Here is a 22,939-nt window from a genome sequence, read left to right as displayed (position 1 = left end):
GGCTCATTGGGTTGGAGTGGTGTCTAGAACACCAACATGTTGCAGGTTCGACCCCAGATGCAGCCCCTACCGACTGCTTCTCTCTCACATCCATGTTTCTCTCTCCCTAAAAAACAGTGAACGTGCCCTTGGGTGAGGATTAAAAAAACATCAAAGAATTCAGTGGGGAGAGGTGGTAAATAATTTTTACATTAATAAGTCATTATAATTCAATGCTGTGTTTAATAAACCAGTTGTATATAAGCGTTCATTTATTATTATATTTGTATGCCAATTACAAAAATTCTTTGGTCAAGTTCATAACTTTTAGTGTTACATGTGTTCTGTGCTTCCACTCATGTCAGGCGCTGAGCTAGTCTGGTCTCCAGTAGCTGCCCTCCTGAGACTCACCCTCCAGGCTCAGGAATTCACAGATCGGTACGGCTGATGAATGACAAAGTGACAACACGGTCACAGTGCAGTAGGGAGAGGGCACAGACTAGGAGCTGGAATACCTGAGTTCTGATCACTGAGAAGATTCAAGCTTCAGTTTCTTTGTTTATACAATAAGGTTAATATGTGGCATAATAATTATCTCACCAGTTCATTATGAGTTTCAGAATATGGTCCTCCCCTATTCTTGGTACCATTTAAGGATGCCAGTATCTCATCTGCCCAAGACATGCCCTTGATTCTCCTTCTCCATCTCTGTCACAATGGGGACAGTGCTTCATCGCTTACTCTTCCTCTTGCCTGCCCTATTCTGTTTAATGACAGCATTATTCACCCAGACGTCAGCTTAGATTCCTCCCTGCCCTGTACCTCCATGTGATAAGACCTGTCAGTCTCACTAAGACCTGAAAATATAGCCCCTCCTGTCCATCCTCTGTCGCTAATTTAATTCAGGCCCTTGTTTGTCACCTGAACAGGAATCACTTCAAAAGGGAACCACATCCTTAGCCTTGCTCCCTGGCCTAGCCTGCCACCATTCTGCCATGTTCAAACACAAATCTGATTACTAACTTCCACCCTGACTTAAAACTCTTTAATGGTTCCCCTTCATCCTCAGCACAATATCCAAACATCTTGGTCATCTGGTCCCCACCCATCTCTCCAGCTCATCTCCCATTATGTCTAGTGGAGATATGGAATTCGGGCTACAGCCACACTGACCATGACCTTGAGTGTGCTGCACTGACTGTTCTTACATGCTTCTCACACAAAGCTAGTTAGTCTCTTGGCTGTGAATACACCATTCTCCTTATCCACTCAGCAATCTGTCTTCAAAATGAAGCTCATCAGAGGTTTCCTTCTCTACAAAGCTTTCCCTGAACAAACCAGGCAGTGTTTGCTGTCCTCCCACTTCCTAGAATGACTTTTATTCCTAAATTCAGTATGGTCTGTAAAGCAATATTTGGTTCTATTTCTCTTCCCTATAGACACTGAACTTATTTTTTTAAGGTTTTTTAAAAAGATTTTATTTATTTATCTTTAATGGGGAAGGGAAGGAGAGAGGGAGAGAAATATCAATGTGTGGTTGCCTCTCAAGGGTCCCCTGCTGGGAACTGGCCTGCAACCCAGGCATGTGCCCTGACTGGGAATGGAACCACCATCCTTTGCTTCGAAGGCCCGCGCTCAATCCACTGAGCTACACCAGCCAGGGTGACACTGAACTTCTTAAAGAGATGGGACTGTGTGTTGTCAATGCTTTACTAGCTCATATCTCATAGTAAGTAGATGACCAACAGTTTTTTACTGGATGGAGGAATGGATGGATGCTTCTTCTCTCATGTACTTTAGCTCCAATAATTACATCCTTATCTTCAGGAACATCAAGCTTCCCCCACCCTCAACAGTTTTCTTCTGTATCATCCACTCCTTACCCAACACCTGAATCCCATCCACTTTTATCTGAATAGTCTTCTTCAAGATGCAACTCAAGTGAGTCACCCCTTTAGTTATTCTCTCATAACACTTTGTATTTATTTGTACTATAAAAAATTTCAGCACACTTAATTGTAATGATTAGTTTAAATATCTTTCTTTAGACTTCCAGTTCCTTCCTTAAGACAGCAGCTTAAATTTCTCATTCATACCTGTATTCCCAGTACAGAGGCTGGCACAAAGTAGGTGATGGTGCAAGCCAGCAGATGTTTGGTGAGTTAATTCAGGAAGGTGTGTGTGAATATATGAGAGTTTTTTGAAACCATAAAGCCCAAGACAAATGTTAGGCATTAGTGTCATTTTGATCACGCCCATGCATCACATCCTTTCTTCTGCTCCTTAGTTCTTTCAGCCTAGATGGTCTGCAAACCCTGATCTAAATTGTCACTTCGCACGGACTTCCTTGCTCCCACTCAGAATACCTGTTGACATTAAACTAAACCCCTCAGCACTTGGATAAGATCTAGAATATAGATCTTATGAGTAAGAGAATCAACTGTCCCGCATTTTAGTACCAACTATAAACCACTAATAAATGATGACCAGATTCTGAAAACAGAGATAGTGAAATCAGTTTAGTAATCATTTTCTTAGTTAACAGCAATGTGATTGTTGTAAATTTATGCCTGGTTCTTTATATAGACAGAATGTATTTATTAGTTGAGCAAAAGTGCAAAACGTGAAACAGAAGAAATAATATAATATGAATGACAAGAATAAACATTTGATACAAAAATCTCATTTGCTACCTGGGAAATCCCATGATATTGAATGCAGTCACCACATGTACCTGAAGAAGGTAGAAATGCAACAGTTCTGCATCTCACAAACCACCTCACTGACTGGTAAGGCAAGAGGTACTTGTCTTAAAGACTGGGGAGGATTGGAATAAGAAACAACATAATTATTCACAGGTAGAGAATATGGAATGAGCAGGACTGGCTGAGGTTGACACCTACACTTACACGAGAAGACTTTGAGATCACTGATGCCTGAGAGGGCCAGGACCTCTGTTTAATCCTTATCTAAAAGATGTCCAGCAGAATGCATTTTCCCATGATATCATTCAGACATCTGGGGTTGATCCTTTCTCCAAGTTAAAAAAAAAAAAAAGACACTTGTGTAAATGCAACTTCAGTAGCACCTCGACAGTCCCTGAAAGTCATCCAACTGAGTGTCAGTTTAATGTGGTTAAGTCACCTTGTTAGAAATTCCTGGTGCGGGATGCTCTGAGTCATCTTTGTGATGGGGTGGATTTCTCCACAGGTGAGTGCTGGTGAGAAGGAAGGGAGCTGCTGTGGATGGGCAATGCGCTCATCACAGAAGGGGCAGTGTGGTCTAAGGACATGGCTTTGGAAGATAAACGCAATCTGGATTTATTCACACTCCTGAGTTACTTAACTTTTCTGAGACTTAGTTTCTTCATCATTAAAATGGACCATCATACCTTCCTCATATAGTGTTTGTAAAGATTAAATGAGACACGGCTGCTTTGAATACCTGATGATGATTGTTTATTAATCTTGTTTTACCCACTTCTCCCTTCCTACCCCTCATTATCATATAATTCCAAATTCCGTTTCTTCTCAGAACTTTTCCTATGAAAAATATGCATGATCACTGACACAATCTGCCCCCCACCCCAACACTGTGGGTTTTGAACCTCAGTAAGGAGAAGTTAAATAAATAAATTTCTTAATTTCTACACACTAATGTTCAGTTATCTAGAAGGTGTCTTACCATTAAATGTCAGTAAAAATAATATATATTTACATATACGAGCTTGTATATATTGGATTTTTAATGACAGCAAATTTGTCTGCCTCCCTTTTTAACTGCATTTTCCTAATGTCCAAAACATTAGCATAATTGCTTTTCTTCTGAGGAAATCTGCCCTACACGGGGCTGTAATATTTAAGTGTTTTACTATGGGACCATTTCCTTCAAAGTCCCTCCCTCTCTTTTCTATATGCTGCTCCACAGGATAATAATTCCCAGGGGTTATTCTTGCAGCTTACATGTTTATATGAATCTAATTGAACATGTTAGTCTTCTTCTAGAAAGGTATCACTACCTACAGTGATATTCTTCAGACAACACTGATAATATAAGTAGCATTTACATATAATTGACATCTGGAGATCTGGATACTTCCATTCCCCATTCCTCCCTTGGATGAGGCTATTGTAAGGCCACATCCAAAGAGATCACACAGGGCCTCACAGCCACTGAAAGGCCCTGGCTCTTCCTCCGAGGGAAATGGCAAGCCACCGGTGGCTTCCGAGTGGAGGAGAGACCGGATCAAACTTAGGTGTGGACGTAGACTCTGGTTGCTGTAGTTGAAGAGACTGTAATAGAACAAAGGCAGAACTGAAGAGAGCAGTTGAGAATCTATTGCAGAGATCCTGCAAGAGATGATGGGATTGGACTAGGAGGGTAGCAGGGAGGTGGGGACCTGTCTGGATTCCCATCATACTTTGAAAGTTGAGCCAAAAGTCTACCCTAATGGGCTAGATGTGGACAAGGTCGTCAAGGATAATCACAAGGTTTCTGGCCTGGATAGATGGACTTGCCATCAACTGAAACAGGGAAGGGTGTTAGAGCAGCTAGTTTAGGGTGGTAGACCAGGGGTTTAGTTTGAGACATGTTAAACTTGAGATGTCTATTAGACATCAAAATAGATATGACAAACATAATCAGACATGAAAGTCTGGACTTCAGGAGAAAGATGCGCCCTTAATATTCATAAGAGGCTTAGAGCAATCAGGCTCCTAGAATGAAAGTAAGCAGTGGTCATGATTAGTATAGTTCCTACTCCTTTGATCATGCCATTCAAATATCTGAAGTAACTGCAGTGGTCAAGTCCTATGTATTATATGCAGTTACTCTCTGAACTAGCAATTAAGTACCTCCAGAAAGTAATCCTTTTTACTTTGGGAAGTTTATCACCCACTTTGATAATAGAGTCTCCATTTTCAAGTATAATTTGAAGGTACTGTGGGGAGGTAATTAAACTTCAAAGTAAAAGTTAAAACACATGATGTGCACAGTCAATGCAATTTTGCAACATGTTCTTTGAGTACAGAATACTCAGCCATAGGCAAATTCATATAGCAAGTGTGATAGTTAAGAGTGTAGATTCCAGCCTTGAAGTGAATTTATACTTTAGCATATCACCTTGAATATTTAATATCTCAAGTCCCAGTCTTCTCATCTGTAAAATTGGGACCTGATAGGATTGTAGGGAATATTGAATGAAATAATACATATAAAGCACTTTGCACAATGCTAGACACAGTAAGTTCTTCTAACTCCTAGCTATGATGATGATGATAACTTTATTTCAGTTTTCAGTTGGACCTAAGACTAAAGATTTTTCTATGACTTGTTATTTACTATGAACTTTTCATTGAATATATTTCTCAATATACCACTTAAATTTTAGAAAACTTACTCTCAAGGCATTATGCCAATAGAAGGAAAAAGATATGAGGAATAAGAATCAGAGTCCGATCCAACCTGTTATTGGTACTTCCATTCTCCTTCTTGACTCCAGATGACCTCTCCCCCCACCCCCCCTTCCCCATGTTGGTAATTATGAACTGAATAAACTGACTAAAAAGGAACAATACTAAACTTACCTACTCCCCTTATGTTGTTTTAATTGTGTATAATTTGTTTTTAGGCATGGTTCTTTGGGGAGGAAACCAGAATATGTTTACTCCACCAAAACATGTATTCTTTTAACCCGGTAATTTTGAAAGCAAAAGATGGTCTCCATGGTAAGAAGATGGAAAAGGAGTGGTATTAATAGAAAATAGCACAGATCTAATGCACATTTTAAAGTATGAAAGGAGGATATGTTAGCTCCCCTGCCTAAAACAACACTGTGGACTCTAAGTTACACTAAACAGGTGAATAAGATAAAGAGGACGCAGCTCCAATGTTATTGCTTAGAGTGAAAGTCAATAGTGAACCCCTGGAAAGCATCTCAGCATCTCCTCGCAGCAGAAACCTCCTGCTCTCGTGACACACTGAGGCTTGCTTAATTGGTCCTCCTATACTTTAGAAGGAAGAAAGGCTTCGAAAATACTTCTGACCTTTTAGAAGATTTATAGGCATATAATAGTGCTTTAATCCTTGCATACTGGAGTTGCCAAAGTAATAGTGTATATTAGAGTAGATCAAAGCCTAATGATACAATGATGGTCTGACATTCCAACTCTTCTCCAAGCCAGTCTTGGATCCCAAGCAATCATCCTATTTCTAGGTCTGTAATTACCTTTACACAGTATTTAATGTGTATTTGTATTTTCCCTGTCATTTTTCCCCTGTATTCATTGTCTTTTGGTAAAAAGCATGTTCTTCCTTTCTCTCGTTCTCCCTTTCTTTCTCTCTTTCTCTTCTTTCACTCTCTTTCTTTTCTCTGTGTTTGAATTTCTACCACAGTATTTTTGGGTCTAACTTAATGCATCCCTTTTTACTTGTTATAATGTGAATTTCTTGAGATCATCTATTCTTGCTCCAGACTCCACTCCTCTGCACTGTTTACATTTTTCTCCTTCCCCACTCATTTGCATAGTCTTGCAACATAAAGCAGCAATATTCTTACTAAGATATGTATTGAATGAGAAGATATTCACAAAAATATGCATAAAATTATAAGTTGTGTTTAAAAGATAAGCACACCAAAACATAAATGTATACAGCATTGCCCCCTTTTTAAAAATTTGCAGTGATATTCACGTAATTTTCTTTAATCTGTACCTGAGGATATGTTTTTATTGACTTTAGAGAGAGAGGAATGTGGAGGAGAGAGAGAAACATCCGTGTGAGAGGGAAACATGGATCAGTTGCCTCCTTTTTGTGCCCTGACCAGGGATCAAACCCACAACTTCTCGATGTACAGAACAATGCTCCAACCAACAGAGACACCCAGTGAGAGCCACATAAGCTTTGAGATTAATTTTAGAACCATGTCATGATCTTCATAAGAAACTGATCCTATTATTTTACCTTAGCTTCGAGTTTTACCAAGGTTCGATTTACTCACCTAGCTTACGGCGCCTGAGGCCAGGTTTCCTTCGATGGTTTCCGCAGTCCGCAGCTCTCCCACTGAGGACTTGCAAACATACACGGACCTTATTCTGAAGGCAATTCTGTAGGAGAATTACAGAACTGTGTTTGAGTATTGGCAATGGAATTAAAATGTCCATAGTTTCAAAGTACTTTAAAAGGGAAAAGTCCCTTTTAGATGGGTAAATTCTCTTATTTCTGGTAACAAAGTGAACTTACTGTTTTATAGTCACATCATAAGAGCCAATTCAAAAGCTCTGTTACTTTACTTAAACTATGTTCCAGTACATAATATGCTTAAAACTTTTACTCTATGTAGAAAATAGGCTCTTGATAATAAAATATATGTCTTATTTTTTTCTAGGACTATACTTGATAAGAAGGAACTACTAGAGTTTGCTCAAGTTGGCTGTTACTTGGAATATGATCTCTTTGGTAATGAACTCCTTCATTACCAATTCAACCCAGATATTGACATGCCTGATGATAATAAAAGAATTAGAAGGTAAATATGATCAAATCTCTTAGAGTGTTCCCTGTTACCAGCCCTTTCGATTTTCATACCTGGGTAGGTATTAGCAAAGATTCAGAAGACAGGAAACAGGAGAAACCAGAGAATTGCAAAGAAAAATATATCAGTGCTGTTTCAGAAAGAAAATCTCTATATATTATTGCAAGAAGAGAATGAGTCATCCTAAGTAGGCAGAAGCTTAGCAGAGCCTTAGCAGTTCAGTGCAGATGGGCAGCTGACAAGAAACATAAATAACACTCTGCCCATCATGACAATAAGAGAACAAACCATGTTTTCCTTTTTTTATCTCTCATGAAGTAAGATGTTTCTTTCCCAGGTTGAATGCACTCAAGTAATAATTCCATACAATATATTTTTAAGTGCTTTATTAAAAGTATTCACTAAAATGTTGACTACAAATTAAATGCTGCAAGTATAATGTCTAAAGACCAAACATCACATAAACTCTAACTTTTCAAAATTGTCTAATATGCGGTGATAGCAAATAACTGTGTGAGTCATTCTATGCCACCAAGTGGAAAATTCTGGAGTCAAGGATGAGGGGCTACCTGGTTTATCTTGGTTACATGGTGATATGAATGCTGAATGCAGCAAGTAAGGAACCTGGGAAAAGAAACAGATTGGAGATTGAAAAGGATGGCTTTTGCTTGGGAATATCTAAGAGTTGCTGTCCAGTGGGGTCCTTGGATAAAAGTGTGGAGCTCAGGCTAGAAGTTTGAACTGAGACATAAATAGAGACACTATTGGTTTTTATATGATAGTTGGAGACCAGTAAGACACTCAGAGAAGAGCATGAGGACAGAGCCTCAGGCAACACACTCATTTAAGGGACAGACTCAGGAGCAGTCACTCAAGGACAAGTTGAGAAGCCTTCAAAGTGACAAGAATATCAGGAAAACACATCATTTTGGAAGCTGATGGAGAAGAATGCTGAAAGCAGAAGGGCTTGCACACGAGTAATAGGCAGCAGATACCAATTGAAGTAAAGGCTGAAAAGTATCCATTGGATTTTAGTCAGAAGGTTCTCATTTCACAATGAGTAAGTACAGTCTTGTAGAAAAGGCTTGAGGAATGAGAAGGGGGTGAGTAAGAGAGAGGATGTGGAGGTTATTCTTTCAAGAAGTTCAGTAGTGAATGGAAGCAGGGCTGTAGGGCTAAAGCTAGAAGACAAGGCAAAATCGAGGGAAGGTTTATTTTATTCTATGCTTTTAATTTACTGGCCGAAGAGCATCATTCAGGACTCAAGAACAGGTGTCTCTAGGGCCCTACTAGCTTGTGCCATAGTCAGAGGTGACTATTGTCTGGAATTTTAAATGGAGTGGTATGGTAGGTCTTTGCCATCTTTCATGATCTGAAAACCATGATTCTTGATGAATATTGTCAACCCATATTTTACAATTCATCTTGGAAATAGGAAGTTAGGTCCTGGGACCTGCCTCCCTTGTGGCAGTGAGGTGTATCTTTTGCACCCCTGTGTCTTCCTTGAGTTTCCTAGACCTTCAGGACTAAAAGACAGGAGATTTGCAGAGGGACTCTCTGAAGGAGACAGGGGAAAGGATGATGGCCAACTCTCCCAGTACGCCTTCTTAGCTCCCAAATTTCATCTATTAAATCAAGAACAAGAACTTAATTTGGTCAGCTTTCATTGTGCTAATGTAAACACTCTAGATGTATGAACATACACACAAAATTATGTGTGTGTACGTTTATGCATCTCTATGTATATGTGTATGTATGTACACTTATCTTCCTTAAATTAAAACCATACACGAGGTCACTGACTTGAGCACAGCCCACGGTCATTACTGAATGAAATTTGGACTGTGTCAGCCCCAGTACCCTTGCCCCCACCTCCTGGGCTCTTGACTTTCATCATTCATTTGCAGGCCTTTTCTGAGGCTCAGTAGTCAAAAGCTCTGAAATGCAAGACAGAGAAGCACGCTTCTGCCTACCTCTGGCTTTCAGCACCAGAAATTCTGTGCCTAACACCTGTTTCCAATCTTGTGCTCCATTTCTCAAATCTTATTATATCTCTGCCTTTTCACACGTTGTAGTCTCTCTCTAATATTTGTTTGCAAAACACTAACTCATTTGTATTTCCATAATTACTGTGATTTTTTGTCTTCTCATGTGTAGTGGTTCATTCCTTCTGGCAGCATCTCTGGAACTACCATTCTTCTGTACCATGCACAGTGTGAGAGATGATCTCATCTCATGCGGTGGCCAGGCAGTTTTCTTCATGGGATGCGATTGTGTTTCTAGTGCCATAATGTTATCTTTCTCATGAGATAAACAGTCTCCAGAATCTTGACTTAATGAGTTCTAAGGGTTCCCATTTTCAAATGTGTCTCTTATCCATTATATTCTTACCTTACTACTTCACAATTCAGTAAGTCTGTGTTTCAAGGTATCACACAAGGCCTCTTACAGGAATTTGTTTATCTGTACAATATGCCTCTGTAATAATGAGATACCACCTTTTTTCTTAAAGAAAAGGAACAAAAATGTGGGGAAATGCTCAGAAAATATAAGGGAGGAAGTGTACCCTAAAAAATTTCTTGTGACATGATGCTCCCTTTAGTTGTGGATCAAAGTTCGTCGCACTGTGTTTCAAGGTTGTGTATCGTTTCTGTCAAATCTTTCTCTTTTTCATAAATAATCAAGGCTCTCTTAGATATTCCTTTAAAGAGAGTTTTTGCCAAAAGTAACTTGAGAACTTTTGGACATTACACAGATTTTAAAAAGGCAAAGAACTGTGGTGGCACAATGGGTGTTCCGTGTACTTGTGGGACATTCGTGATGGGGACGGGTGACTTGGATGCAGGGCTCGAAACAAAATGTGCAGATGGGCTCCCTGTGACCTGCAAACACAAGATCTAATCTTCAATGGTAATTTAGTGATTGATTTTATTTTTATTTTTATTGATTTTTAGAGAGAGTAAGAGGGAGTTGTTGTTTCATTTATTTGTGTAGTCATTGGTTAGTTCTTACATGTGCCCTGACTGGGGATGGAAGCTGCAACCTTGGCATATTGGGGCAATACTTTAACCAACTGAGCTACTTGGCCTTGGCTAATTTATTTAAAAATGTATGTTTTCAGAGGACAGGGCTTTGAACTTGAGTTTTCCATGTAGTGCCCCACATTTTGCTTACCATAATAGTAATTATTTAATACGACTCATGCATTAAAACAGTGATTTTCGACCTCTTTCACCTCATGGCACACATAAAATAATTACTAAAATTCTGCAGCACACCAAATAAATGTATTGTATTTTTGGCTGATCTGACAAAAAATGGATATAATTTTCATTTATTCACACCAGATTGCTACTGTTGTGTTGGCCACTGTCATTTTTTTACTTGACAATCTAAGGCAGAGGTCCCTGACCCCCGGGCCACAGACCTGTATTGGTCAGTGAGTGATAGATGAGCAAGTGAAGCTTCATCCTGCTCCCCACTGCTCACATTATCTGCTGAGCTCCATGCCCATAAAACCGGCTGGGGACCACTGATCTAGGGGAAAAGAGGTCAGTGACTGAGTGAACAGTCGGGTTTTAAAAATTCTTGCTTCAGTGTGCCGCGGCACAACAGTTGAAAATCACTGCACTAGAATGCCAAGAAATGTTATTGAAACAAAAAGAAAACCTCGATCCATTTGGGAATCTAGAGACTGATGAGACTATATAGCGAATGCCAGAAAAGAGCCACTATCTCCAAGTTGCATTTCCTGTCATCTGAGACCTATGAAAGTCACTTCAGACACTGCCCAGAGTCCAAACACACACAGATGGTGGCTGTCAGGAGGTGACTCACACTGCAGATGACAGCATTTAACAAAGCAAAGAGGATTAGATATTTAGACAATAGCCAGGAAGCCCTTCTTTAGTGGACTAACTATAAATTTAAAGAAACAGCTGATTATCTAGAGCAATCTTGAGGAAAGGGAAGGAAAGTAGAGTAAATCTTTATTGGTCAACTTCACCCAGTGCTCCAAGACTAAGTCAAAACTCCCATGGACTTCGAGGGACAAATGCTCATAAGACAAACATACCATTGCTGACCTTCTCAAAATGACTCTCTAGCTGTATCATATGCCCTTCACTGCCAAACCAACCAAACTGCCATCTCTTGTCAGGAGCTATCTTTAATGTAGTATCGTCAGGCATTGTCATAAACACCACAGGCTAGAAATTCTGGTGTTCATAGAATAAGGATCCTGTTCCTACTAAAATGCAGCAGTATCTTTATCATCACCACACAGTATTTATTAAGGGTCTCCCGGTACACATGCCATGGTGGAAGGCGGGATCTCTACAACAAACATAACAGATTGTAAAGAAAAAGTTTAAAACACCCTGAAAATGTGCTTTAAATGTGAGGCAGATGCCATATAATGAGTTAACGTTTTTTCACAGGGTGCGTCTTCTGGTGGATGAAGGCTATGGAGATCGAATTCTGATGGCACATGACATACACACAAAGCATCGGCTGATGAAATACGGAGGTCACGGCTATTCTCACATACTCACCAACATTGTTCCTAAAATGTTGCTTAGAGGTATAGCTGAGAATGCACTTGATAAGATACTGATAGACAACCCTCAGCGATGGCTAACTTTCAAATAGGATGGTTATAAATTCACACCTTGACAACAGAGCTTACAGAGAACATTCAGTGATTTTAGACGTGCTGCGAGATATTAATTAATCAGAGATACAAAAGAGTAGTGATGGATCATTTCCCTTTTATGAGAATTAGAAGCATTCTGCCTTCTCAGAGACCAGCCCTCATCTCTGCACCTTGGGGAGCCAGGGTGCCTCATGGAGCCCTACTGCCTGGCTTTAGCAAAATAACACCAAACTACCAACTTTCGAACAATGACTTATAGTTTGAAATCCTTCAGTGAAGTTAAGTTTTGTTTTCTTAATTTATCAGCTGCTCTACTTGAGAATTTAAAATGTTTTTAGTTAAATCAGCCCCTTCTGGAGCAGTCCAATGTTTCTCATAATATTGATGATCCAACTAATTATCCTGCTGTTCTTTAATTAATGCTTAATGAATGATATGGCACTTTAAAATAGCTTCTTCAGCAAGGGAAGTGGAATTCTGAGATTTTTTTCAATAGATACTGTAAGACAATTACCAATTTACAATGGTAAAAATAGTGTGGAAGGTTAATTATGTGATGTCCATCTATCTATATATGCATATAATAAATCAATTTGTGTTGCATGTGGCTTTCTGAAATACAGTTTTACTATATATTTTGTTACATTTTGAAAAATTTCGATAAGGAGGCATGAACTCATAACATAATACTGAATTATAAAAATTCAATCATAAAAGTCAGAATATATTACATAATATAGTTTAATGAATCATTACATTTATAATAACAAAGGCCACAATTTAAGTAATTAATAATGTATAATGCAAAAAAAGTTTGCCATATATATATATATGTATTCCCTTTATTTCCTTTACCTTTTCTTTGTGTTCCTTGGGCTTAAATAGAGAAAATAATGCTTATTTATCTGAAGAAAAGGTCGGGTCCACTAGAAATGACAGTCTGATTCTACAGCCTACTCTCTAAAAGGTTCCCAGCCCTGATGAATTATGTAAATAAAGCCTTTTTAAAAACTCTTAGTTAAAACTCTTAGCTGATGTGCAGTGTTTATAAATTAATCTTTTGGTTGAATCCTCAGTATGCTATCTGTTACCTAAAAAAAAAGAAGAAAAAAAAGAATTCTCCAAACCCTGTTGCCAATTCCTCTTTAACGGTATATATGGTTAAACTGAAATAAAATCCACTGCAACTCTTTTATAAGTTATCTTATATATTAGGAAGGCCAGATAGAATTAGTCATTATTCTTAAAGAATGGGGCTATGTGCTTTAAATCATGTAACCATGACAGTTACCCAGACTAAGGCATTTAAACCGAGCACACAGCACCTGCGGATGGGAACACCATGCATAACTCTTTGGGAAAGGTGAGGTTTGCTAAATAAAAGATGTTTCTGTGGATCAAAGATGATCAAGTTTTCTGTGTTAGAACATAAAGTACCCAAGAGGAAAGAGCCAGAAGAACAAATTAATTCCTTTAAATGAAAAAAATGCAAATGTCCTTTACCAGAAAAACAAGTAGGCTTTTAAATCTGTTTTTGAGTCTACTTGTTAAAGAGTCTTCAAAGGCAGCTGAGAGGGGAACAGATTTTTCATTGTAACAGTGGAAGTTGTCTGATAGTCAGGATCTATCAACATGCATTGTTGATCTTTTTCTTAGTTTTAAGGAGATGGCTTTTGGCAGTGTGTTTTAAATAGAAAGGATTTGCACCACTTTCAAAATCTACTTTACTGTCAGCTTCAATCCACCTGAGGAAAAAAAAAAAAGAAAAACTGATAATTCGAATGCGTATAATTCATAAGCACTACAAAAGAGAGCCACTTTGTTCCAGCAATCCTAATGGTAACAGTCTGCCACAGAACACAGGGAAAAGGATTGATTGGCAGGGGACAGCAGAGCAGCCATAGGCTTAGTTTACAGACATGTGATGCGTAGGACCTCATACGATTCAATATTCTGGATAAACTCTTAAAAGAGAAGTCATTTAAATTATTTTGCTATTCCATATATTTTTGTCATCCAAAATATATTTCCATCCAAATTAAGTCAGATAATTTTTATGTTTGTGTGTGTATGCATACACATATATATTTTTAATTAAAAATTTGGGGCTATACCAGCCATTGTGCCTATGGTCTGAAGCCATATATATATCTGTTCATCTATATATGTGTATACCATATATATGTCTGGTATATGTGTATACACACATGTGGCAAGTATTTCTATAAAATATATACACTCTGTTGCCATACTGGTTATATGTGAAATTGCTCATTTTGAAATAACCTCAGGCCATGACTTACAGTAACTCTTTGAAGGCCCTCCTTAGCGTCCCCTCGGTGATGCATGCAGTAGCTCAAATTAAAGTTTTGTGTATTGGGTTATGAATAATCTTTTGTTCCAAAGAAGGCAAAAAACCTCAGTCTGATTTAACACCAAAGAATACATTTCTCTGACTTTCCTAGTAAATCTAAACACAATTCTATTGACAAAATGGACACTTAGGGGATTTTCTAATACCATACATATTACACATTTTCACACTTATAGGGTCAACCTATGATACAATTTCAATCTCTATTTTTAAAGACTATCACCAGAAAATGGAAAAGAAAATTCATAAGAAAACGAAAATGGGAAAATGACCATAGGCTTGGGAATTTGCTCAAATCCAGAAAATTCCAGGTTAAGGCTTGAAGTTGAATCATTCCCAGGTCTATCTCTAAAGTTCACAAGAGTACAAGGCAAACAATTTCTTTGGGGACAAGCAGCATTGTTTCAATTAGACCTTCTCCTGCAGGGTAAAATCATTCCTCCCCACACTGGGAATGGGCTCCGAGAATCATAATAAGCAGGTACACTCACAAGAACCAAAGCTGACATGGGTAAGAGCAGCAGGATCACGGTACACCAAAGTATCATATATATTGAAGAAATAATTCGTGTCTTAGATTTCTCTATAAAAATTTGTTATCTATATAGGACTTCATTCACACGGACACTAACAATAAGGAGTATTTGCTTTGGCGGTAGTGGATCACACATCTGCTTATCTTGCTTTTAATATTTTTTTTTTTACATAGTGTTTCTGAGAATACAGATGTGAGTCAGGTAGCATTTGAATCCCCCACTTAAATACATCTGAGGGGCCCCACAACTGGCATTGCCCTGGGATCCGTGATTCACTGATGTCAGCCGTACGAATCCAGCGTCCGAACTCAGAACAGTAAGCTCAGTTTCTACACGATCAGTCAGCGTAAATGATAAATCCAGAAAATGTGCTGTATTTGTTGTTGTTCCCTCCATGGGCTTTCCCGCCATCTAATTTGATGTAGACTTCGTCTCCGGGCTCCAAATGAAGGACCACACTGTTACTGGCATAGTCGTAATTCTGATCGGCATCCTGGGCGATGGCACTAGCACGCACCTGTGTGAAACAAACAAGGGTTAGAGTTTGTCAGAGAGGATCTTCAGGTTTTCTTTTAGGCCATTGGCAAGCGATATGCTGCCATAACACAGAATTGACACAGAAATGTCCACCTTGGCCTTTGGAGCTTTATGAGATATTTTAGGCATCGTTTCAGCCATGTTACTGGAAAGAGAGGAATGAAAAGGAGAAAACTGTTTTTGTGAGTCATCCTAGCAGTCTTTCCTTACTACGTTTGATAAAAAGTACAAGCCAATTTATTCTCTTCCTAAATCACTACTTTTTCTAAAACTTAGAACCTCTGTGTCCAATCACTTTTTGAAGTGGGAAGAATACAGTAACATCTTGCATTTTAATTTATCCAAATAACCATATTGTAACCAGCTGTTGAGGAGCACAGAAATCCAGTCCAAACTTCAGCTGGTCCTCACAGTTATTAAAACATTGGTGAGGTACCCAGTAGGTAACAGCTCAGAGAAATACCACTACTCTAACTCTACTATATAGGAAGAAAAAAGGGGGAAATCCATTTGATGTGGGGCTTTCAAAATTTAATTCAAGCAAAGCCCCCTTTACCAGAAGTTTAATTCACTTAAACATTTGTGACTATATCACCCAACCTTTCAGGGTTTTTTTTTTTTTCTATTTGTACCTTTTTATCACTTAATTCTGATGTCTGCAAATAAATAAATTTCAACACCTAAAATAATAGAAGGAACTAAATTTCCATGATTTGAAGTCAAATTGCTAGGATTTTTGAATGATCTCATTAAATGTGTGGTTTGCTTTTAAGATGGAGCTTGCTTATAAATCTACTCTGTGATCTCATTAGTGAGCTGACAGACATTTGCAAACAGTCAAACTGCCTATCATATCAAGTAACATGGACATTCTGTCATATCCTAAACTCAAATTGGGCTTCATGTCCACTTCGCTAGATTTTGATACTGCCTTGGGAAAAAAAATTTCAATAAACAGTCTTGTGTTTTATTTATTTCAGTAAAACATCTACTTTGTGGCTTGTTTCTATTCCAGTATAATGATATTTCCCTGGAAAACACAGCAAGTGATTTAGTGGTTTTGTAAACCCGCACTATGGGATAATGCATGACTCGGGGTACAATATACAAGATTTCATCACTTGGTAAAATGAGGGAAATGAGACATAAGTCAAGAATTTCCATGCATGTCTTTCAAAATGTAAATGATAGGTTTTCAAATTAAATTTTTATGTGATATGTTCTCACATTAATGCTGAAATGTTAAAAAAAAAAGAAGGCTCTTTGACACTGCTGAACTTGTAAAATAATTTAAGTAGTATTTTAAAATTTTCTTTTGGAATATCATATAGCAAAAGGAGAAAAGGGCTCACAGGGTTTTGAATTCGTTAACACCTTGCTAACTGGCACTGGTGCCATAACAGCAACACACCACGCGGTTATGCGCTGAAGCCCTGGCTGAAATGTACACCCCAGTTTAGTCAGTGGTCCGCGTTGACCACTAAGTGATAATACAGCTGAATGTCATGATATTTCCTAGGAATTAATCATAAGTTTGTAGGAGTTGAGTGCTTTGATTTATTGATTTCATCTAGTCATTAATTCCCAGGGAAAACAATCTACTATGAGGATAGCACTATTATGACCTGATCTCTCGTATGTGTGGATTTTTAATGTGGGAGGAAAAGTAAAACACAAAATAGCAATTAGCCATATTAGTAATATATTCATAATTATCCATCCATAGCATACTTCTCAGCTGTTGATAACCCGACACATTTTATCTACTGCTTAGGCATTTACTGCGTGTGCTGTGGGCACCGTGCCTTAATACTTTTCTGTATCAATGCATTTGGGAACCAGGACTCAGTAAAATCACTTGATTCAGAGGCACTAATCTTAAAAATACTATAATGCATTTTTTATTTATAGGGTAGAATCACAAACCCATGTAATTATTACCAGTTTTATTCAGTAGGGATAACCACAAAAAAGTATGATCTCCTAGACTGAAGTTACCCTATGGTTTCACTTCCTTTGTGAAAAAAAGCCAGTGTGATTGCTTTTTAATGACAGTGATCCTCTAAGATTCTAACCTGTACTGTACCATGAGACTTTCCCAATTAAATAACTGCCACGTTCAAGGGTACTCTGCATGATCTGATCATACTCTAAAGGTATAATGGCACTCAAAACTTCAAGCTCTCGTCTCTAGCTCAGTGACTTCCAACAATTCCCCCTTTAAGCCATCAAACTATTGAGGAAGGTAATGCATCCACCCTGGAGGCTATTTTCTGCTTCCTAAATGTACACTGATTTCAGCATTTTCCCTGGGAACGGGATGCATCCTTTCTTTGGCTCTCCATATCCATTTTCATCTAAATGTGCTCTAATATCTTTTCATGTTATAAGTTAAGTATTTAGATTCAGCTTGATCTTTAGTGCATGTTTCATGGCTCCTAAAAAGATAATTAATTTGACATTATATTAATCTTGATAATAAATGAATATCAACCCACAAACTATTCACTGTTCCAAATATACCTCTTGCTCACAGGCGTCATAACAAATTGTTAAAGCAAAAATTGGTCTTTAATTATCTTATAGTTCTAATCTTGAGCCTGCTTAAATTGTTATCATAGTGGCTTATAGTAGTATCATAATGATTGCATTCAAACAGCAATATTTTTATTCGGGTGTTCTGCTAACAGTATAGAAACATATTAAAAATATTTTCTGTTTCTATGTAAAGCTATTTGCATCTAATTTTTACCTTTAATATGCACTATCATGGGCTCAGCAAATGGTAAGGTTAAATTTAGGTTGATGGTTTTATTGGGAATATGAGAAGTGGGCATGTTTGTGAGAATATAATAGGTTGGGTAGCTTTAGCATTATTATATTAGTGAGGGTTTATCATTAGAGACAATATTTATGGTAACATTTGCTAATTTAATTAATTGCTACTGATGTTCTCATAATTTCATTTTCATTGTACTTCTGTGGAATCATAAACAAAAGGTTAAGTGGAGCATCAGGTTAATTTACTGGCCTTTGATGTTTCCATCTGTGATCCTGCATTAACACAAAGCATAAATAAAATGTTTCTCTTCTGGCATTTCCCCATTGTACAGTGAACTGCATTTTTAGTGCAATTTTTGTATTTCTCTAACCCACTTAATCCACAGAACATGACACTGACATGGGTCTCTGAGCTGCTGTTTTATGAAAACAAATTAGGTCAGTTCAGAGAGGGAAACTGCCATTCTACAAAGTAATCAGACAAGAGCATAACTGAAAAGCAAGGTAAACTATTTATTCCATGTTAATAAACATATATAAGATTTCTCACTGTGTGCAGGCCAGACTGCAAAATAGTTTTATTCTACAGATAAAGGTCCTTAAAAATAATATCATCATAACCATTTTCCAAAATAGCCCACGCTGAACTCAAAAATGTATTGTTTGTTACTATATTTATTTTTCTGAATTACTTGTTGCACACTTTTAGAGTAGCAGACAAATGATGCCAATAAAAAGCCTTATACACTTAAGGTCAGCTGTTTTGCTTTGTTCTTTTTTCCTCACCCTTAAGAATGTACACACTAGGGTGGTACAAAGAAGCAGTCTACACCCCAAACAATGAAATAATTTAAAAACAAAATGCACATAGAATACCTATGTGGAACGGTTTTCTTGGAATCAGTGTAACATCCTGGACTCAGCAGTCTAGATGTAAACATTTAAAGTAATTTAAATATCTTGTTCCCTGGTTTTTCATGTAATTGCAATTTCCAAATTTTTAAAGAGGTGAGCATTTCTATACATTGGCTAGTTAAACTTGAATTTTATTCCATTTTAATGGATACCTCTAAGAAACAATCTCTTCAGTACCATAGTAATTTCCAGACTTAACCTGTGGGTCAGAAGATAGCCAATTGGTAAACAATGGTGCCTGGACAGCCTGTGGAGCAGCTGCCCCTGAGCCCTTTGGAAGGGTGACACCATGGCTCCATATGACACTGAGTCATGCCCTTTCACAGCCATTTACCTATTGCTCTGCAAACAATTTTTATTTATCTATTATTTTTGTGCAAAACGATAGTAAACAACCCTTTCAGTGCCTCCTGGTGGACATTATTTCTCTTTTCGTTCTACAGAGTCCTGATGAATCCTGATGGTCCCTTCAGCAATTTTCTAAATTCCTTTAGAGGTGAGGGGTGGTAGGAAAGGGGAAGGATAGGATTTTTTTTGTCCCTTCTATATCATACATTTAGGATAGTTTTCTTTTGCTTTTGGAACAATTCTGACACTGAATTAGGTTTTTTGAAGAAATCCAGCTTCAATGCTGCTTAATAGAAACTTATAGCTTAAAAGGTCTGAATTCAGGGGGCAAGTCACTAAGTCTCACAGACTTTGTGGAACCAAAGTTGGTCATGGCCAAGGCTCAGACCATTCACTTTGCCACCTCATAAACCAAATTACAACCCAAGAGCTCTGGATGGCAGGCTGCAAGGCCTTGCCTCCAGCGGCCACTGATTAGCATGTGCAGAGCGTCTAACTACACTTTCAGGCAGTTACAATTATTATTTTCCTCTTGTGACTAAGAGATAAACCACTTTGGTTTTGCAATGACTGCGAGTTTCTCAAGCAAACTGGAAAGTTGGCCCAGTATAAAATTGCAGCCTTGTGACCCTTGTGGCAGCGCCAATCAGCCCAGGAGACCAAGTCTTCCTAGCCCAGGGCTAATCTGAGGCTACTTCACAGTCAAGGCCAAAGCTGCTTCCTATGTGAACTAAACAGCTGGGGTTGGAAGGACCATCACACAGGTGCTCTGGGGCTTTCTGGCGGTGGGGCGCACAGCCTCAGGCTGAACGAACTAGGCTCCTGCCCTCCTTTCCACCTGCCTGTGCGTCCTAGCACCAACTCCAGGAAGTGGAGTTTGGAGTCTGTGTTTGGGAGTCTTTTTTACAGTATAAACTCATGACTCTCAACTTTTCCCTTCCCTTATCAGCACTCATTACCTCTCCCCCTTCTTCTCCTCGGCTGATAACTAAACCGGAGTTTGTGTCTAGAACTAGACTAGTCGACTTTCCCGGTCTGGGACGCGCTGGAACTTGTTCTTTCAGGACACTTTTTCTCCCCTGGGCCCTCGCCTTTCTCCCCCAGGTTTGGGCTTGTCGCCCTGACACACTCATTCTGAACTCCCCCAACCTTCCCATTCCCGCCAAAGTCTGCGAGCAATTACCCTACGGTGCTGAGAAGCTCACAGCCGGAGTCACTTACTGCTGCTCCCGGACTCCCCAGTGCACAAGCTGCCCTGGGAACGGAGCGCCCGGCTTCCCGCCCCTCGAGGGTCGCACTCAAACGCGTAAGCACCGAGCGCAGGTCCTGGGCTCGGAACGCTCTCTCGGGGCCCCGAAAGACCTCTTGGGTTTACGACCCCCGAATCCCCAGAGTGGAATAGCGTACTCCTCGCAGGGCTCCAGAAGCCCCAGCGGGAGCGACCTTTCTCCGCGGGCTCCCGCCCCATTTCCGGGGTCTCCTCCCTCTCGCCCGCACCTCGCCGCGCTCCTTCCCCGCCCTCCCCGCTGCCTGTCCGCACTCACCTGGTTGTTTTTGCAGAGATCAGCCCACATGCTGGTGCCGTCCCCACCGCGCATCAGAACGTGGTAGGTGAAGAAGTAGATGCCCGGGATAGAGCAGGTGAACTTGCCGGTGGTGGGATCGTAGTGGTTCCCGAGGTTGGTGACTACGTCGTCGAACTTGAGCACCTCGTAGCCTTCGTGCTGCCGTTTGAGGCCCGCGTAGAAGGCGATCTTGGGCACCGTGCTGTAGGTGGCCGCGCTGATGGCCCCGGCCGCGTTCAGACCCGGCGCCCCGGGCGGACCAGGCAGGCCTTGGCGGCCGGGCTCGCCCTTCTCGCCCGGCGGGCCCACGGGACCCGGTGGCCCAGGCTCACCGGGGGGCCCACGCGGGCCTGCCTTCCCGGGCCTGCCGGCCTCGCCTTTGGGGCCCTGGATGAAGGTGGGCAGGGACTGCATGAGGCCGCGGTCGGGCGTGGCGGCCGTGCTGGGTGCCTTGGTGCCCCCGTAGGGGTCGCAGACCATGCGGCAGGTGCCTAGCATCTCGTAGTGCGCCGACGTGCCGGCCGAGCTCACCAGCACCGGGATGAGGATGACCAGCAGCAGCACCATCACCACCCCCAGCGCCCCGGCGGCGATCAGGCGCCTCCTGCTGCCCACCAGCCGGCTCAGCGCGGGGCGATCCTCCTGTCTGCTTTTGGACAAAATTTTGAAGGTTGGGCGGGGACCTCTTCAGAGCCGAAAACGAGCCCCTTCGATCCCCAACTCCCCTGAGCGGGCGGGCGCCGGCCGCTCCTAGGCTGCTCCCGCTCCCCCGGCTGAGGCTGGGGAGGGAGCTCGGACGCCTAGTGACTTGAGCTGAGGTCCCGAGATGGGGGTGGGGGTAGGGGGAGGGGTGCGCAGTGCGCCCTCTCGCCTCCTCCGAGCCCCTTCGCACCTGTGGCTGCCGACGCTCCGGGAGGGCACCCGCCACTAGGACGGCAGAGCCAGCTGCTGCCTCTCTCTCTCGCCGGGGCGCTCACACTTTTATGCCACTGCCTGCGATCGACTTTTCCGTTTTTGCAGACTGCGCCAGTTCGCACCAACTTTCCCTCTGAAGTTGCCTTTTTCTGCCTCCTTCTTCTCTTCTTTCGCTCGCTCTGTTCACCCTTCCCCTGCCTTTTTTCCTTCCTCCTTTGCAACAACCACAACTCTACTGGGCACCCCCAAAGCCCCGCGCTGGGCGCGCGAGCTGGGGCCAGCGCTCCTCGGCGCGCAGAGGGGCGGGCACGGTCGCTCGGCGGCGAGGCTCCGGACTCGAGCGGAGGAGCAAAAGAGAAGCTAGAGAGCAGCAGCGGTGAGCTCCTCACCGCCGGGAGCCGAGCGAGAGAGACTGAACGTAGAATTCAGCCTGGGTACCACCTGCCAGCAGAAGAGGAGGCTGAAAACGCGCGCAGGAGCAATTTATAGGCACCCAAGGCACAGAGGAAGGGGAGCCGCTTTGGCATCTCACTGCAGCATCTGCTCTGCTCATCCCACTCAGGGAGAGTTTGGCATTACTCTGACAATGTGGGATTTTTTTTTCCACTCCCCCCACCCCTTCTGCACATGGATGAACAGCGAGATCCTGAATATTCCCTTGCTAACCCAGATGATGGCAGGGCTCTCGCTGGACATGGTGGAGGGCGGGGGCTGGAGACAGATGTGCAACAGCCTTCAGAACTCAAGGGTCACACCTAAGCCCCCTGTGTCACCACTGCCAAGCAGCCCCAGTTGGGGGGAGGA

The 22,939-nt window shown here is 40.9% G+C and overlaps 2 protein-coding genes across 8 annotated transcripts in view; one reads left to right on the top strand and one right to left on the bottom strand.

Moving 5' to 3' along the window:
- Positions 1-12,949, top strand: part of PTER (phosphotriesterase related) — a 60,346-nt gene extending 47,397 nt beyond the window's left edge. For all 7 annotated transcript variants that reach the window (XM_037161701.2, XM_037161707.2, XM_053665774.1 and 4 more), the window contains 2 exons: positions 7,364-7,504; positions 11,950-12,949. In XM_037161701.2, coding sequence (XP_037017596.2) covers positions 7,364-7,504; positions 11,950-12,160 — 352 coding nt within the window. In that variant the 3' untranslated portion in view covers positions 12,161-12,949. The remainder of the gene's footprint in view (positions 1-7,363; positions 7,505-11,949) is intronic.
- A 27-nt stretch (positions 12,950-12,976) lies between these two features.
- On the bottom strand, positions 12,977-22,698 carry C1QL3 (complement C1q like 3). The gene is made up of 2 exons (XM_037161708.2): positions 21,200-22,698; positions 12,977-15,591 (listed from the first exon to the last, which is right to left on the bottom strand). The coding sequence occupies exons 1-2, from the start codon at positions 21,785-21,787 to the stop codon at positions 15,412-15,414; spliced, it is 768 nt and encodes a 255-aa protein (XP_037017603.1). The 5' UTR covers positions 21,788-22,698; the 3' UTR covers positions 12,977-15,411.
- Positions 22,699-22,939: the final 241 nt, after the last annotated feature.

This window comes from Artibeus jamaicensis, unplaced genomic scaffold, assembly GCF_021234435.1.
Source record: "Artibeus jamaicensis isolate MK-2021 breed Jamaican fruit bat unplaced genomic scaffold, CSHL_Jam_final contig_426, whole genome shotgun sequence".
Lineage (NCBI taxonomy): Eukaryota > Metazoa > Chordata > Mammalia > Chiroptera > Phyllostomidae > Artibeus > Artibeus jamaicensis.
This window is presented reverse-complemented; position numbering and strand designations above follow the sequence as displayed.